An 18,669-nucleotide genomic window follows, 5' to 3' on the forward strand; every position below is an offset into this window, starting at 1 on the left:
TTTCATTCAACTCAATCGTGTTTATTGAGCGCTTACTGTGTGCAGAGCACTGTACTGAGCGTTTGAGTACCTTCCACCTTTCATGATGCGGGCAAAATGAACACACTCTCTCACCTTAGCTATGGTCATCCTTATGAACCAACTTGGTGAGAGGCAGAATCGATGTCATGATAATGCTGCTATAAAATAAACTATGGATATGATTTCCCATCGGCACAGCAAATGAAGAGTTTTCATTTTTACGGTATTTGAAAAACATCATTTCCTGTCCCTGTAAGACACACTATTTTGTTAGAAGTTTTCAAATTATCAAGAGGACTGGGGTACTATGCGCTAGTGCACTTCAGTCAATACCTTGCTGGTTGGAATTGGGCTGTTTTCCAAAATATTCAATCAGGTCACGTCACCTGTTGTTGGTGGGCAGGGAAATTTCTGGGGAAGAAAGAAAAAGAAAGACTACAGTTCTCTAATGGGAAAAGAGGCAGAATCAGCATCTTTCATAGCAATAAGGAGTTGTTCCTGGGTGAAGCCAAGCTCTCAGGGTTTAGTTGAAGAACCTTGAAAGTGTCTCACTTTCCCTGAAGTTCTTCTGCCTGTAGTCGGGCCCTGCGGCTTCTCCAAGTTTTATCCTGAGGACAGTCATTCATTCATCCATTCAGTTGTATTTATTGAGCGCTTACTGTGTGCAGAGCACTGTACTAAGCGCTTGGGAAGTATAAGTCAGCAACAGAGATGGTCCCTACCCAACAACAGGCTCACAGTCTAGAAGGGAGAGACAGATAACAAAACAGAACATGTAGACAGGTGTCAAAAGCTATATGCACATCATTAACAAAATAAATAGAATACTAAATATGTACAAGTAAAATAAGCAGAGTAATAAATCTGTGAAAATATATACAAGTGCTGTGGGGAGGGGAAGGAGGTGGGGTGGGATGGGGAGGAGAAGAGGAAAAAGGGGGCTCAGTCTGGGAAGGCCTCCTGGAGGCAGTGAGCTCTCAGTAGGGCTTTGAAGGGAGGAAGAGAGCTAGCTTGGCGGGAGTGTGGAGGGAGGGCATTCCGGGCCAGGGGAAGGACGTGGGCTGGGGGTCGATGGCGGGACGGGCAAGAACGAGGACATAATATCAATCCATAGGGAACAGGTTAGCGGAGAAAAATGAGACCTGATTTTCTGGTTGCCGTATGAATCTTAGCTTTTCGTTTTGCGTATTTCCTTCAAGTACGTGAGTTTTGCACAGAGTAGCATTTGCTGGGGTGACTAGTTTGGATGGTCCCCCTGAGCCTTACCCATTTTTTCCCTCCCCTATGAGTTGGTGCCAATCAGAAGAGGTTTTCGCAAAGAGCATGGCGTTTAAGCAAGTCTCCATTGCCCATGACCCTCACCAATTAGCTGAAGATCTAATGGTAGCCACGACGTGAGGCGAGTGGGTCCAGAGGCGATGTAGCCCTCCGAGGTGGCCCCCTGAGACTGAGCAATCACGTGTCTTATTCCCTGGTGACAATTTTCCTCCAGAGCTCAGGTTCAACTCTACTAGTTGAGCAGATCTAGTTGACTAGTTGACCAGGTCAGTGAGTGGGAGTTTACTATAACAAGCAGCGTGGCTTGGTGGAAAGAGCCCGGGCTTTGGAGTCAGAGGTCATGGGTTCAAATCCCGGCTCCGCCAAAGTCACTTCGCTTCTCAGTGCCTCTGTGTGACTTTGGGCAAGTCCCTTAACTTCTCAGTTCCATCATCTGTAAAATGAGGATTAAGATTGTGAGCCCCCCGTGGGATGGCCTGATCACCTTGTAACCTCCCCAGCGCTTAGAACAGTGCTTGGCACATAGTAAGTGCTTAAGAAATGCCATTATTATTATTATTATTAAAGAGAAAAGAATTCCTAAGTAAATTAAAGGCAAAATCAACATCCAGCCAGAATTATTTATCTATCAATCAAATGTAGCTATTGAGGGCTTACCGTGCAGAGCATTTTACGAAGCACTTGGGAAGGTATAAAGGGGTTTGTAAACAGGTTCCCTGTCCACAAGGAGCCTACAGTAGAGAGGGGGCTTTAAACAATCCATGGTCCCTCAAAGACCACCAAGGTCTCCTCTCTTACCTCCCCTAGAGGGTCTTGATCCATCCTTTATTACCTCCAATAAACACACCGTTTCTTCTCACTACAGGATTTAAATGAACTAGGTTGCTAAGGAGGATGTTAGTAGCTTACCTAACTCCTCTCTTCCTCTATCTCTGTTATTAAGGGAAGCAGCGTGGCTTAGTGGCTAGAGCCTGGGCTTGGGAGTCAGAGGTCATGGGTTCTAATCCCAGCTCCACCACTTGTCAGCTGTGTGACTTTGGGCAAGTCACTTAACTGCTCTGTGCCTCAGTTCCCTCATCTGTAAAATGGGGGTGAAGACTGTGAGCCCCCTGTGGGACAACCTGCTTACCTTGTAACCTCCCTAGTGCTTAGAACAGTGCTTTGCACATAGTAAGAGCTAAATAAATGCCATCATTATTATTATTATTGTCAGCTGTGTGACTTTGGGCAAGTCACTTAACTTCTCTGTGTCTCAGTTCCCTCATCTGTAAAATGGGGGTGAAGACTGTGACCCCCCTGTGGGACAACCTGCTTACCTTGTAACCTCCCTAGTGCTTAGAACAGTGCTTTGCAAATAGTAAGCGCTTAATAAATGCCATCATTATTATTATTATTGTCAGCTGTGTGACTTTGGGCAAGTCACTTAACTTCTCTGGGCCTCAGTGACCTCATCTGTAAAATGGGGGTGAAGACTGTGAGCTCCCCGTGGGACAACCTGATTGCCTTGTATCCCCCCAGCGCTTAGAGTAGTGCTTCACACATAGTAAGTGCTTAACAAATACCATCATCAATATTATTATTATAATGTTAGGCCTTGTTATCTCTGGGCTTTTCATATATTCAATTTTCCCCATTTCTCCTGAGGCCATGCATCATACTAAGGGCTTGGAAAAGTATAACATAAACAGCTCGCTGTGGGCAAGGAAACATGTCTATCATGTTGTCTCCCCCTTCTAGACTGAGCCACTGATGGGTAGGTACCATCTCTATGTGTTGCCGACTTGTACTTCCCAAGCGCTTAGTACAGTGCTCTGCACACAGTAAGCGCTCAATAAATACGATTGAATGAATGAATATCAATTCTGTTGTAGTATATTCTGCCAAGGGCTTAGTACAGTACTCTGTACACAGTAAGCCGTCAATAAATGCCATCGATCGATTGATAAGCGAGAAACGAGTTTCCTGCCCACAAGGAGATAAACCTTAGGTTACTCTGACCCTCGGACTCATCTCCTTAATTCTCTAATTCTAGTAGCGGTACAGTGAAAGGAGAGTAAATCCGAAAACTGTCTCAGCTGGAATAGTGATGGAAAATCCCCATCTGGGAAGCAGTGTGGCTCGGTGGAAAGAGCGTGGGCTTTGGAGTCAGAGGTCGTGGGTTCAAATTCGTCAGCTGCGTGACTTTGGGCAAGTCACTTAACTTCTCTGGGCCGCAGTTACCTCATCTGTAAAATGCGGATTAAGACTGTGAGCCCCCCGTGGGACAACCTGATCACCTTGTGACCTCCCCAGCGCTTACAACAGTGCTTTGCACATAGCAAGTGCTTAATAAATGCCATCATTATTATTATTATTATTGTCAGCTGTGTGACTTTGGGCAAGTCACTTAACTTCTCTGGGCCTCAGCTCCCTCATCTGTAAAATGGGGGTGAAGACTGTGAGCCCCCCTTGGGACAACCTGCTTAATTTGTATCCCCCCAGTGCTTAGAATAGTGCTTCACACATACTAAGCGCTTATCAAATACCATCATCAATATTATTATTGTAATGTTAGGCCTTGTTATCTCTGGGCTTTTCAGATATTCAATTTTCCCCATTTCTCCTGAGGCCATGCATCGTACTAAGCGCTTAATAAATGCCATCATTATTATTATTTGGGATTTCTGAAGGATTCAGCCAAGCCCCCCACACAAGGGAGCTAAATTTCTACTGGGAAAATAGGTTGGCGCCTGTCCCCACATCCCGTTTTTCTCGACGGTGGGGAGGATGTGGCCTCGCAGTGACTGGGGTTGGCATACCTAGATTACGGGAGCACCGCCACTGTTACGGGACTGCGAGCCATGGCCCGAGTGTAGCTTGTTGTGGGCAGGGAATGTGTCTACCCACTCGGTTGTGTTGTACTCTCCCAAACGCTTAATCCAATGCTCTGTGCACTGATTGATATGATTGATTGATTGCTGCTGCACTTGGATCGGCATATGACTAGGGAAACATTCGAACTCTCCACACACGGTATAGAGAAGACGTGTGGCCTAGTGAAAAGAGCACAGCAGCGGGGGTCAGAAATCCCCGGAGACCTCACCCCAGCTCCATCACTTGTCTGCTGTGTGACCTTGAGCCAGTCATTAGCTTCTCTGGGCCTCTGTTAAATAGTCTGTTCTCCTTAGACTGTTAGTTCCCATGTGGGACAGGGACTGCATCACATCTGATTATCTCAAATCTACCCCAGAACTCAGTACAGTGCTTGGCATCTAGTAAGAGTGTAACGAAAGATCACAATTATTATTATTATTCTAGGGACGGAACTAGTTTCTGACTCCTCTACTGTGCACACTTCCCTGAGGGAGTGCAGTGTGGCTCAGTGGGAAGAGCCTGGTCTTGGGAGTCAAAAGTCATGAGTTCTAATCCACTTGTCCACTGTGTGACTTTGGGCAAGTCACTTCACTTCTCTGTGCCCCAGTTACCTCATCTGGAAAATGGGGATTAAGACTGTGAGCCCCACATGGGACAACTTGATCACCTTGTAACCTCCTCAGCGCTTAGAACAGTGCTTTGCACATAGTAAATGCTTAATAAATGCCATTATTATTATTATTATTCTCTGTGCCTTAGTTACCTCATCTGGAAAATGGGGATTAAGACTGTGAGCCCCACATGGGGCAACTTGATCACTTTGTATCTCCTCCAGCGCTTAGAACAGTGCTTTTTACATAGTAAGCACTTAAAAAATACTATTATTATTATTATTATTATTATTATTAGTGTGACATGCAGTGTTTTATCAGCCTCTGAAAGCAGGATTGAGTGTCCTAGTGAAATTTCTCCCAGTAGGAAAAATGACTTATGGAATTTTAGTTGACTCAGCCAGCTAAATTATTTGACTCATTTCTGTATATGCATCTTCTCATGGGAAGAATCTGTATGTATAATATATACATATAGATTTGTATTTATGTGTATATATATATGTATGTATGTGTAATGTGGAAGAAAGCTTTTTTATTGCAAAATACTGAAAAGCTGTGATAAATGGAACAAAGTCAGGAAATCCAGGATAAGAATTACATTTGGAGCTGGATTTGTGGTTCCTCGATACGGTAGAACCACTAAGCAATTTTACAAACCATTGGGTAATATATATTTTCATTTTATTTAGCGAGGAGTACAATGCAGCACTTCTACATCAACCAACTCAGGTTTTAACCCAGCATTTCCCTTTTTAAAAGTGCAGGTTGCTAATCAATTATTTGCGAAATCACAAACAGCCTTATAAATTTCGCTTTTGTTCAATGAAACGAAACGGCATGGGTGGAGATGTGCTGTCAAAGAGGAAACTACTAACTATGCAGCTCTATCCCCGCATGAGAATGGAGCTTAAAACGTCAAAAATGTAACCGACTTTCCCTTCTGCCTTGTTTGCAGGAGGGGAGAGGGCTCAGCTGCAGGGATGAATTTGCCACATATAGAGCCCACTTTTCTTTTCCAGACAGACGCCTCAAATCCCAATCTTTCTGGCAACAGGAGGGCAGACGTCATTTCTCTAGTTATGTATCCTTCTTCTGGTCCGGCCCCAAGAAACGGCATGTCCTAGTGCCTAATCCCAGCCCCCCCACCCGTCTGCTGTGTGACCTTGGACAAGTCACTTCACTCGACTGAGCCTCGGTAACCTCATCTATCGAATGGGGATTAAGACTGTGAGCCCCATGTGGGACACGGGCTGTGTCAAGCCTGATTAGCTACCTCAGTGCTTAGTACAGTGCTTGACGCATAGTAAACACTTAAATACCATCGTTATTATTATTATTAATAAAGGGGGTTCTTGAAAGTCAGGTTTCTCCTGATTGTGGCCTTCTGACTGGAGTCATGGCACGAATTTAACATTTTTTCTGCCCTGCTCCTTCACTATATCCAAATGTCACTTCTGTATTGTCCCGGGGGCGCTGAATGAAAATGAGAATTCACCCTCCCCAGAAATTATGGTGTCACTTGTCACATAGACCTGTCAGGTGTGGAGTACTGGATAAGGCTGTATGAGCTCTAAGAGAACAAGGATTTATCTAAGTGAGCCCACTGTCGGGTAGGGACCGTCTCTATATGTTGCCAACATGTACTTCCCCAGTGCTTAGCACAGTGCTCTGCACACAGTAAGCACTCAATAAATATGATTGAATGAATAAGAACAGTGCTCGGCACATCGTAAGCGCTTAACAAGTACCATGATAATTATTATTATTTCATAAGCACTTAACAAATACCGTAAACATTATTTTCTTTCCACCAACCCTTTGCTCACATCCTTCCTCTGTCCTGTAAATCCTTTCCTCTTCATATATAACAGAACACCACTCTCCCTTCCTTCGAAGACTTACTAAAATCCTATCTTCTCTAAGAGGTCTTCTAATAATAATAATGGTGGTATTTTTTAAGCGCTTACTGTGTGCAAAGCACTGTTAAAAGCGCTGGGGGAAACACAAGGTGATCAGGTTGTCCCACGTGGGGCTCAGTCTTAATCCCCATAATAATAATAATAATGATGGCATTTATTAAGCACTTACTATGTGCAAAGCACTGTTCTAAGCGCTGGGGAGAGCGCTGGGGGAAACACAAGGTGATCAGGTTGTCGCAAGTAGGGCTCAGTCTTAATCCCCATAATAATAATAATAATAATGGCGTTTATTAAGTGCTTACTATGTGCAAAGCACTGTTCTAAGCGCTGGAGAGGATACAAGGTGATCAAGTTGTCCCATGGGGGGCTCACCGTCTTAATCCCTATTTTACAGATGAGGTAACTGAGGCACAGAGAAGTGAAGTGACTTGCCCAAAATCACATAGCTGACAAGTGGTGGAGCCGGGATTTGAACCCATGACCTCTGACTTCGAAGCCCGGGCTCTTTCCACTGAGCCACGCTGCTTCTCTGACTAAACCCTACTCTCTCTACCTTCTTTGGCAATTATGCAATTGGATCCGTACCCTCTAAAGTACTTGGAATTCATCACATCCTCAGCCCCACCAAACTTACTTTAATTCACTTTAAAGTCTGTTTCCCCACCTCTAAACTGTAAGTTCCTTGAGGGCAGGGAATTCATTCATTCAGTCGTATTTATTGGGCGCTTACTGTGTGCAGAGCACTGTACTAAGCGCTTGGGAAGTACAAGTTGGCAACGTATAGAGACGGTCCCTACCCAACAATGGGCTCACAGTCTAGAAGGGAATGTAACTACCAACTCTATTATATTGTAACAGTAATAATGATTGTGGTATTTGTTAAGTGCTTACTATGTGCCAGGCACTGTAGTGACTTCTTTTTAAGGCCACTCAGCCGGTCAAAATAAGAAAATTGGTTTTCCATACTTATTATTTAGACAAAGGATAGCTCCCCTGTCATGGAAACTTCATTCTTCTTGGTGCCATCTTTGGTAGCATTTTTTGAGCATTCTACATGTTGAGGAAGAACTTGTACCAATGGAAACATTAGATCTCTGCAGGACTCCTGTAATATCTGGGAGGATTGTCACTTTTCTTGGCTTTGAATATGCAGGTGGTTTTCTATCTTCTATCTTCTAATCTTCTAGTCTTCATATTGGTTAGATAAGCAATGAGGCTGATGGAAAGAGCTCAGGCTTGGGAGATAGAGAACTTGGGTTCTGATCCTGGCTTTGCTATTTTTCTGAAGTTGTAACTTCGGGCTAGTTGCTTGGCTTTGTTTCCTCATCTGTGAAATGGGGATTAACAGTGCCCAGTGCTCAGAACAGTGCTCCAGTGCTTAGAACAGTGCTTTGCACATAGTAAGCGCTTAATAAATGCCATTATTATAATAATTATTATTATTATTCCTCCTTCCACTTAGTGAATCTCATGTGGACCAGGGATGTATCTGATCTGATCATCTTTTCATTCAATCATATTTATTGAGCGCCTACTGTGTGCAGAGCACTGTACTAAGCGCTTGGGAAGTACAAGTTGGCAACATATAGAGACAGTCCCTACCCAACAGTGGGCTCACAGTCTTGTGTCTACCGCAGTGCTTGGCACTGAATAAAGTTAGAAAATGCCATAATAAGAAGAATGATAATTGTAATAATTATAACAATAACAACTTATTTCAGTGGCATTTCATCTATGGTGGTGGGTGTTAGATTGCTCTTCATTTTTCATTTCTGTAGGCTTCCATTTTATTATTCATTCATTCATTCAATCGTATTTATTGAGCGCTTACTGTGTACAGAGCACTGTACTAAGCGCTTGGGAAGTACAAGTTGGCAACATATAGAGACGGTCCCTACCCAACAGTGGGCTCACAGTCTAGAAAGTGGGCTCACAGTCTATAATCTTGAGGTGCTGCAGGGTACTGCTGCATTTCCGACTTCGCTGCAGGAGTTTAAATAACTAAGTCACTTTATTCAAACTGGTCTTGAAGATGTCTTCTTACCCTATCCATAGTTCTAATTACTTGCTAAATGCCTGATTCCTCTAGACTGTAAGTTCATTATGGGCAGGGAATGTGGCTGCCAATTCTGTTGCATTGTACTCTCCCAAGTGCTTAGTACAGTGCTCTGAGCACATCAGTGCTCAGTAGATATGGCTGATTGATAGAATATACCGTAGGACAGCTATTCAATTCAATTCAATCGTATTTATTGAGCACTTACTGTGTGCAGAGCACCCTACTAAGCGCTTGGGAAGTACAAGTCGGTAACATATAGAGACAATCCCTTACGTCTTTCCCCTCCCCACACCACCTGTATATATGTATATATGTTTGTGCGTATTTATTACTCTATTTATTTATTTATTTTATTTGTACATATTTTATTCTATTTATTTTATTTTGTTAATATGTTTTGTTGTCTGTCTCCCCCTTCTAGACTGTGAGCCCGCTGCTGGGTAGGGATCATCTCTATATGTTGCCAACTTGTACTTCCCAAGCACTTAGTACAGTGCTCTGCACACAGTAAGCGCTCAATAAATACGATTGAATGAATGAATGAATGACATTCAAGAAGCAGCTTGGCCTAGTGGCAAGAGCCTGAATTTGAGAGTCAGAGGTTGTGGGTTCTAATCCCGGCTCCGCCACTTGTCTGCTGAGTGACCTTGGGCAAGTCACTTCAGTTCTCTGCGTATCAGTTACCTCATCTGTAAAACGGGAATTAAGACTGTGAGCCTCCTGAGGGACAGAGAGTGTGTCCAACCTGATTACCTTGCATCTACCCCAGCACTTAGAACAGCGTTTGGTGCATAGAAAGTGCTTAATAAATACCATCATTAGTATTATCATGACATTGTAACAGAGCGTCTTGACAATTTCTTCATTTTCCAAGAGCTGGCTATCTAGCTTTCCTGATGGACAAGATGCAACTCTTTGATTTATTGGATGAACTGAGACCTTGAATTTGGAACAGAAATATCCATGGCTGATCCAGACCTGGCCTGTTGCGTGGCTTCTGGGATCCATACGTCTCTTAAATCCTACTGACAGACGATTGTAGAATTTATGTTCTGCCCTTGTTGATGCCTTGGGTGCATCCAGAATGTCATTTTCTTAATTAGGAGGCCAAAGAGTGCATTAGGGATGACAAGCTGGCATTTGGCATACCCACTGAATAGACATAAACCCCAGCTATTTAGTTTTCCAACCCTATGAGGTCCAATTCCATTTTTCCATAATTTTAGGTAGCGCTTCCCACCCTTGCATTGAATCTCCCACTTTAATCAGCTTTCTTTCTCCTTGAGGGCAGGGTTTGGGAGGGAATACAAGGAGTTCAGTCTTGGACATGTTGAGTTTTAGGTGGCGGGCAGACATCCAGATGGAGATGGCCTGAAGGCAGGAGGAGATGCGAGCCTGGAGAGAGGGGGAGAGAGCAGGGGCAGAGATGTAGATCTGGGTGTCATCAGCGTAGAGATGATAGTTGAAGCCGTGGGAGCGAATGAGGTCACCAAGGGAGTGCGTGTAGATCGAGAACAGAAGGGGACCAAGCACTAAACCTTGGGGAACCCCCACAGTAAGGGGATGGGAGGGGGAGGAGGAGCCTGCAAAAGAGACTGAGAATGAACGACCGGAGAGGTAAGAGGAGAACCAGGAGAGGACCGAGTCTGTGAAGCCAAGGTCAAGTAGCGTGTTGAGGAGAAGGGGGTGGTCCACAGTGTCGAAGGCAGCTGAGAGGTCGAGGAGGATTAGGATGGTGTATGAGCCGTTGGATTTGGCAAGCAGGAGGTCATTGGTGACCTTTGAGAGGGCAGTTTCTGTGGAATGTAGGGGACGGAAGCCAGACTGGAGGGGGTCGAGGAGAGAGTTGGTGCTGAGGAATTCGAGGCAGCGCGTGTAGACAACTCGTTCAAGGAGTTTGTCATGTTATGTCTCGTCTCTTTGTCTCTTTATGTTGCCAACTTGTATTTCCCGAGTGCTTAGTGCAGTGCTCTGCACACCGTAAGTGCTCAATAAATACGATTGAATGAATGAATTAATTAATTAATTAATGCGATTGAATGAATGTCACTAGAGGCAGGGTGAGGACGATTAAGACTTGTACATATTTACTATTCTATTTCTCTTGTTAATGATATGTACCTAGCTTTATTTCTATGTATTGTGATGACTTGACACCTGTCCACATTTTGTTTTGTTGTCTGTCTCCCCCTTCTAGACTGTGAGCCCGTTGTTGGGTAGGGACCATCTCTATATGTTACCAACTTGTGCTTCCCAAGCACTTAGTACAGTGCTCTGCACACAGTAAGCTCTCAATAAATATGATTGAATGAATGAATGAATAAATTAATAAATACCATATCTGTCCAGTTCATGAGCAATGGTGTTGTCCTTCTCTATTTATTTTACTGGTACATATTTACTACTCTATTTATTTTATTTTGTTAATATGTTTTGTTTTGTCTGTCTCCCTCCCCCTTCTAGACTGTGAGCCTGTTGTTAGGCAGGGACCGTCTCTATATGTTGCCAACTTGTACTTCCCAAGCACTTAGTACAGTGCTCTGCACACAGTAAGTGCTCAATAAATATGATTGAGTGAATGAATGAATGAATAAATACCATATCTGGCCAGTTTATGAGCAATGGTGTTGTCCTTCTGTATTTATTTTACTGGTACATATTTACTATTCTATTTATTTTATTTTGTTACTGTTTTGTTTTGTTGTCTGTCTTCCCCTTCTAGACTGTGAGCCCGCTGTTGGGTAGGGACCGTCTCTACATGTTGCCAACTTGTACTTCCCAAGCGCTTAGTACAGTGCTCTGCACACAGTAAGCACTCAATAAATACAATTGAAGGAATAAATGAATGAATGAATGGGCTCACACAACTTATTTGTGTCATAGTTTCCTTTTCAGTAAAGTGAGGATTAAATATCTATTCTCCCTCCTATTTAGATGTCCCATGTGGGACAGGGACTGTGTTTGATATGGTCAACTTGCATTTATTCCAGCACTTAGTACAGTTGTGGGCATATAGTAAGTGCTTAACAAAATATCACAATTATTAACATTTGTTAGCTCTGTTATCACCACACAAGAATAATTAACTTACATCAGGTACAGTCTTCTGGAGATGTAGTTTTTGGGGATGAGACAGGCAGTGTCGAAGACAACTTTGCCATTTCCTTTTTCAATCAGGACGAGCGGTGTGTTCTTAAATAAGACTCCTCAGGTTCACTGCATGCTGCAAACCACCACCACTGCCCCATCGGTCATCAAACAACCAGTGTCCTGGCTCCTCTCCACACACAGAACTTTTGTTTAAAGTAGAGTATGAAGCTCCACAGTGACACTGACTCCCTTAAGGAAATAACATGCTCTAAAGTCTTCGGTTTCTACTTTCTCACCCGCCTTCTGGTTCCTGATTTCTCTTGCCTTGGAGATATCTCCAGGTGGATAACCTACTGGCACCTTAAGCACAGCATGACTAAAACTGAGCTCTTCGCCTTCCCTCCTAAACTTACCCCTCCTCCTAATGTCACCATCCTATCACTGAACTCTCTCTTCTTCAAAAGCTCTCAACCTTGATGCCATCTTGTTTCCACTTTCTTCAGTCTTTCCCATTCCGTCTGACGCCACAACCTGCTAGCTTGTCCTCCTCAATGTTTTTCAGATCCCCCCTTTCCTCTTCACCCTGACAGCCAGCCCCCTGTTCCCAGCTCTTGTCATCTCCTGTTGAGACCACTTCATCCTCACCGATCTCTATAATAACAATGTTTATATATATCTTTAATTCTATTCATCTATTTTGATGGTATTGACACTTGCCTATGTGTTTTGGTTTGTTGTCTGTCTCCCCCTTCTAGATTGTGAGCCCGTTGTTGAGTAGGGATTGTCTCTATCTGTTGCTGAATTGTACATTCCAAGTGCTTAGTACGGTGCTCTGCACACAGTAAGCGCTCAATAAATATGAATGAATGAATAATATTTGTGGTATTTGTTAAGCGCTCACTGTATGTCAAGCATTGCACAAGATAATCAGGTCCCACATGGGGCTCGCAGTCTTAGTAAGGAGGGAGAACAGGTATTGAATCCTCATTCTGCAGATGAGGGAACTGAGGCGCAGAGGAAGTGAAATGACTTGCCCACTGTCACACAGCAAGTACGCAGTGATGTCTGGATTAAAACTCAGATTCCCAGGCCTGCTCTTTCCACTAGGCCACACTGTTTCCGCTTTGCCTCCAACATATTACTTCTTCAGTATATCCAGCACTCACACTTTCCTGCTATACTTTTAATTTTCCCACTTCCAACCCCTGGCTCACGCCTTTTCCCTTTCGTGGAACTGTTATTGGGTCAGGCTTTTAAATAGGAGTGTGGAATATTCTTTTCATGATTATTTTTTTAATCGGACTATCCTCACCTGCTACTTCTCTGCCGAAAATTTTGTTGTGGTGTGTTGTTCCTGGCCCAATTTTTGTCTTATCTTCTCCACCTCCAACACTTTATTCATACTGATCCCAGGATCTGGAAGTCCTTTCCTTTCCAAGTCTACCAGAAATCAGCCCTGCTTTCCCTCGAAACACTTTTAAATGCCACACCTCCTTGAACATATTTTAAATGCTTTTCTGTTTCTGGTTGACTGATATTTTTTCTCTTATTCGTACAGCATTTGTGCAATTCATCTGTTCATCTCCCCTATTAGATTGTAAGCTTTTTGAAGTCAGGGGGCCAAATCCTTCACTTCAATTTTAGCTAATTCCTCCCAAGTGTTTAGTATAGTGGTGTGACACTCATTAGTACGGTGCTAAGTGCTTAGTACAGTGCTCTGCACACAGTAAGTGCTCAATAAATACGATTGAATGAATGAATTTCACGTTGTTTAATTTAAAAAATATTATTATTATTATTATGATGTTTGTTAAGCACTTACTATGTGCCCAGCACTGCTCTAAGCACTGGGGTAGATACAAAGCAGGTCTTCCCACATGGGGCTCGCAGTCTTAATTCCCATTTTACGGACGAGGGAGCTGAGGTACAGAGAAGTTAAGTGACTTGCCCAAAGTCACACAGCTGACGAGCGGCGGAGTCGGGATTGGAACTCATGACCTCTGGACTCCCAAGCCCGTGCTCTTTCCGCTAAGCCACACTGCTGTTCCTGGCCTCGATGAAGATAGAATGAAGACAGAGACAAATTTAATTTAGTAGATGAAGTCACTTTGATTATTTTCCCACTATATATTCATCAAACTGCCCAGGCCTATCAAAGTGTGCAGAGTATCAGGGATGAAGTGCACATGTCTGTGAACATGCTAAAGCCATTCAGTTGGCCAAACTACAGAACATACATCCAGTTATCCTACAGTGAGAGGTTTGTGTCAATACTTCCCACATCCAAAACAGCATATATGCGCCAAAACGTATCTTCCAACACCACGTCACACAGTATCCTGATGGGTAAAATGCCAAAATGCCTAGGGAAAGCATGCTGAACTAAGTATACTGTTCCCAAATTTCAATTATTACTGCACTGAATCGAAACATCCATGAAAGAGACGGAGGAAATGAATATGGATGCAGATTATTTTGGTGCAGCCAATGATTCCCACCTCATTTTGGTAAACTTAGTCAATGTAAAGTAGCTGCTTTTCAATATTTTCTAAAGAGCCTGACAATGATTCCCAGGGTGACGTCAGCTGGATTTGAACATTAATATGTGTTATTAATGTATATGTTGTATATATATATGCTATTAATATATGTTACCAACATATATTAATACTTCTTATCAACATATATCGATGTTATTAACATACATTAATATATGTTATCAGCCCATATTAATATATGTTATTAATATATGTTAATAGGACCAGATTGAGCCCCCCCATTCCTCTCCCCCTCCCCATCCCCCCACCATACCTCCTTCCCCTCCCCACAGCATCTGTATATAAGTTTGTACAGATTTATTACTCTATTTTACTTGTACATATTTACTATTCTATTTATTTTATTTTGTTAATACGTTTTGTTTTGTTGTCTGTCTCCCCCTTCTAGACTGTGAGCCCACTGTTGGGTAGGGGCCGTCTCTATACGTTGCCAACTTGTACTTCCCAAGTGCTTCGTACAGTGCACTGCACACAGTAAGAGCTCAATAAATATGATTGAATGAATGAATATATGAAAACCTACTATACCCTTAATATGTGTGTTAGCCAACTGCTGTAAGAAATCCAACTTATTTTCTTTTACAGTTTGAAAAAATATTTGTTTCCCCAGTTGGGATATTTTTTTCCAAGTTAAAGTTTAAGATCCATTTTAAAACTTCTAACAAAATGTTGAAACTATTCAACCACAGAAACATTAATGCAGTCACAATCAGTAGCTGCTTCAGTGTAAGATCCATTTTAAACCATATAACAATATGTTGAAATCATTTAATCACAGAAACATTAATGCAGTCACAATCAGTAGCTGCTTCAGTGGAGGTATCTTTTTTCGAGGCACACTGAGAAACTAGTAAAGAAAGTCACTTCCAGAAGCAATTCTTTTCAATTGCTGTGATCTCTGAGTGTGTCCTGAGAAGGACAATATCAGAAATTGTTAATACTGTTCAGATTTCAGGAAATTTGGGGAACAAAACTTTTCCTTTTGGTGACATGCTTGCTATCATTAGAATGCTTTGTACGTTTTATTACCTCATCATTCTTATACCTACATATTGATCGTTTTTTTAAAGGATGTATTGGATGTATTTTTAAAAGACACCTAGTGTGTCTGAAATATCATTTTTCACAGTACTGACTTGGTTTTTCTGATAATGTGATGAATTTATCATGCTTTCTGTCTTTCATTTTGGGTAAAATTTCTAATTTTTGCAACATCGTGTCCCTTCTTGGTGTATCGTAATTAGCATGAACTTTTTTGTCAATGCAGAGCTGGCTACTTGCCTCAGAATATTCCTCTGGAGATTATCAGATACCTTTCTGAGGAGAAGGATTTTCTTCCTTGGCACGCTGCCAGTCGAGCCCTTTATCCTCTAGATAAATTACTGGATCGCACGGAGAACTACAATGTCTTCAATGTAAAAAGCTCCATTTTGTATTCCTCTACCGTCCAAAGATGAACTGGTTTTCAGCTGGTTACTGTAACTAAGAGTGATTAATTTCCTATTAATTTTACTATTGATTTGGCCATGTTTTGGGGTTTAAAAAAGAACAGTCCTGACTTATCTGAAACAGACGAATACAAACAAGTTTTCAACAAAGAAACTAAAGTGTTTCCACTCATGTCCCTCCTTTGTCCCCACCACACTCTTTTTTTTTTTCCTCAAAGGCACAGAGCTGTTCACTGGGGTTTGACAATGTCGGGAAAGGGAGTTTGGAGATGCAGATAGTTGGAGGGCTGCGCTTTCTTTTTTCCATCCACAGGATCATAGTGAATTCAATTGACTCCCTTAATTGAGAACATAAAATCCACATTGAGGCAGAAACTCATTCATAATTGAGTCAGTGGGGATGACAGGAGCAGGAAAAAATTGATAGTCCAAACGGATAGGGAGACAGGATGAATATTCCTAAATTCTACCTGAAAATATGACCTAAACTTGACACCTACTTTGTATATGGGTCTATTTTTATTGACATAGATTAGAGTAACACTCAGTACTGATTTCGATTTGGGATAGGACTGATTCTGGTAAGGGATTTTAGATACTTTTGATTTTGAATTATTGATCACCGATACAGATTCAGGACATCCATATGTATATATTTTGTGTATATGTGAGTGTGTATAACAATTCGTCCACATGTTATCCTCTCTATAATACTCATTTTAGATCCCAGCCTATATCTCACAGAACAATCCTCATTCCTTAAACTGTTCTTGCAACCAATTCCCAATTTTGATATTGTTTCAAATGAGGTAGAGCTAATGACAAATCACTTTGTTGGAGACATCTACATTCCCAAATTTTCATTAGAGTTGATGGTTTTGTAGTCATTATGTGCTACCATAAAAGTAATTGAATTTTAATAAATAAAAATGATGATATTAAGAGTTAGGCTACTTTATCACTATTACTTCTGTCTGAGCCCTTAAAGCAGATATTACAAAAGTGCAATATTTCAGTCCTAGCATAATTTTCATCTGCTAGAACAAGTCATAGTCTCATTCCCCCAAGCACACAAGAATGTAGGCATAAAAATTCTATAAAATTAAAGTGAATTATCTCTGCTTATATTTGTTTTTCACTCCTGAAAACTACAATATTTTAGGCCTTATACTTCATTTCCAGTGGCAAGTGAATAATTTGCCTTGCTTTGGGGACAGAACTCTATCTCTTACAGAAAATGAAAGCGCCCATGTCAAAATAAGGTGGAAAACACATATTACACTGCTATTGATATTTAAACATTCCAGGAAATGAGTGGGTCTTGACACTGAAATACTGTCCCATTAAACTGAAAAATGCGCTTAGTGTCAGGAGTTGTAACTGTCTAGCTGCTTTTACCAAATGCTTTTTAGGGAATATGCCTAAATTATAGATGTGTATATACGCATGCCTATGAGTCTATCCTTCTCATTTTATGTGTGCATATGTGTGGACACAGCTATTGATTTTCTTTGATATTTGTGAAAAAATATATCTCTCCAAGTTATGACAATATGTATTATTCAGTCTGTTTTGAAGTCAAGACTGTCCTAGTTACATTAGCCCCACTCAGCGCATGCTCAATAAATATCATTACTACTACTATAATTACTACTATTACTACTACTATTATTACTATTTTTATTTCTACACTAACCTTCCAAAAACCAAGTAGCATTTCATCCTCGTTAACTAAATATGCAGATCATTAGAATATTTTAATAGATTGATTATAATTCTTTTAACGTGAGATATTCTGAATTGAATTTAAAAAGCTAAATGTCTAAAGATTCACACTGCAATATATTTACACTGTTTTTCTTTCAGGAATATATTTTAAAGCAAGTCGCATCAATGTACATCAAGCTTGGATGGCCAACGAACCATTTAAATGGATCCCTTGTTCAGTCATCCTACCAACATGAGTACAGTTTTATTTTCTTATTCCTTCCTGATCCCCCAAAGCTGTAGTAATAAACTAGTGCCAGAATGATTGTGACTTAGCAGCAGGAGACGGCCTATCTTTTATTCTGCGTCTTTTATTTCTATCCCTGGGAGGACTGCTGCTGAGAAGAACAGTTCCAACTGCCACATATTTGAGAACCAAGACCGTTTCCCGCTATGGTTTAATTTTAACTCTGTCTTCCTCGGTGGTGATGGGATGCGAACCCGTGATTTTTATTGTGATGATGTTTACACAGCAGAAATATGGCGAGTTTAACCTAGATGCTACTCAATGGAACTTATCCAGCAACCTATTATTTCTGAGTCTTTTTCCCTCGTCTCACGCTCATATCGTGCTGCATGCTCTATCGTTTTGAGACTGACAGCTTAATCAATGGCATTTAAATATTTCATTTCTTATTTTCTCTCGGTAATGAGCAGAGAGTTACGCAGAGAAGTCATCATGCTGGCCTGTAGTTTTGGCAGCAAGCACTGTCATCAACAGGCTTCAACTCTCATCTCCGACTGGATTTCCAGCAACAGGAACAGGTACGCTGAACAATTTCCTGCATTTCCCACAAAACATCGCCTTACTTGTAGATTCTCCGTGCCGGAACACTGCGGAGGTATGTTGGAAAATGTGCAACGGCAGCTGAATGTTTTAAAAATAATGAATCAGCCACCGTAACATTTAAAGAACAAATTAAGCCAAAGGGCATCAAATCCCAGTACGCTGTGTTCTGGCTCAACTATTTAGTTTTGAAAGGAGAAGCAGCGTGGCTCAGTGGAAAGAGCCCCGGCTTGGGAGTCAGAGGTAATGGGTTCAAATCCCGGCTCCACCAATTG

The 18,669-nt window shown here is 41.7% G+C and overlaps 1 protein-coding gene across 1 annotated transcript in view; it reads left to right on the plus strand.

Moving 5' to 3' along the window:
* The window catches only part of TRHDE (thyrotropin releasing hormone degrading enzyme), a 455,067-nt gene that overhangs the window by 352,854 nt on the left and 83,544 nt on the right, over positions 1-18,669 (plus strand). Inside the window, exons 14-16 of the mRNA XM_038756056.1 lie at positions 15,660-15,807; positions 17,707-17,804; positions 18,265-18,372. Coding sequence (XP_038611984.1) covers positions 15,660-15,807; positions 17,707-17,804; positions 18,265-18,372 — 354 coding nt within the window. The remainder of the gene's footprint in view (positions 1-15,659; positions 15,808-17,706; positions 17,805-18,264; positions 18,373-18,669) is intronic.

This window comes from Tachyglossus aculeatus, chromosome 14, assembly GCF_015852505.1.
Source record: "Tachyglossus aculeatus isolate mTacAcu1 chromosome 14, mTacAcu1.pri, whole genome shotgun sequence".
In the NCBI taxonomy this organism is placed as follows: Eukaryota; Metazoa; Chordata; class Mammalia; order Monotremata; family Tachyglossidae; genus Tachyglossus; species Tachyglossus aculeatus.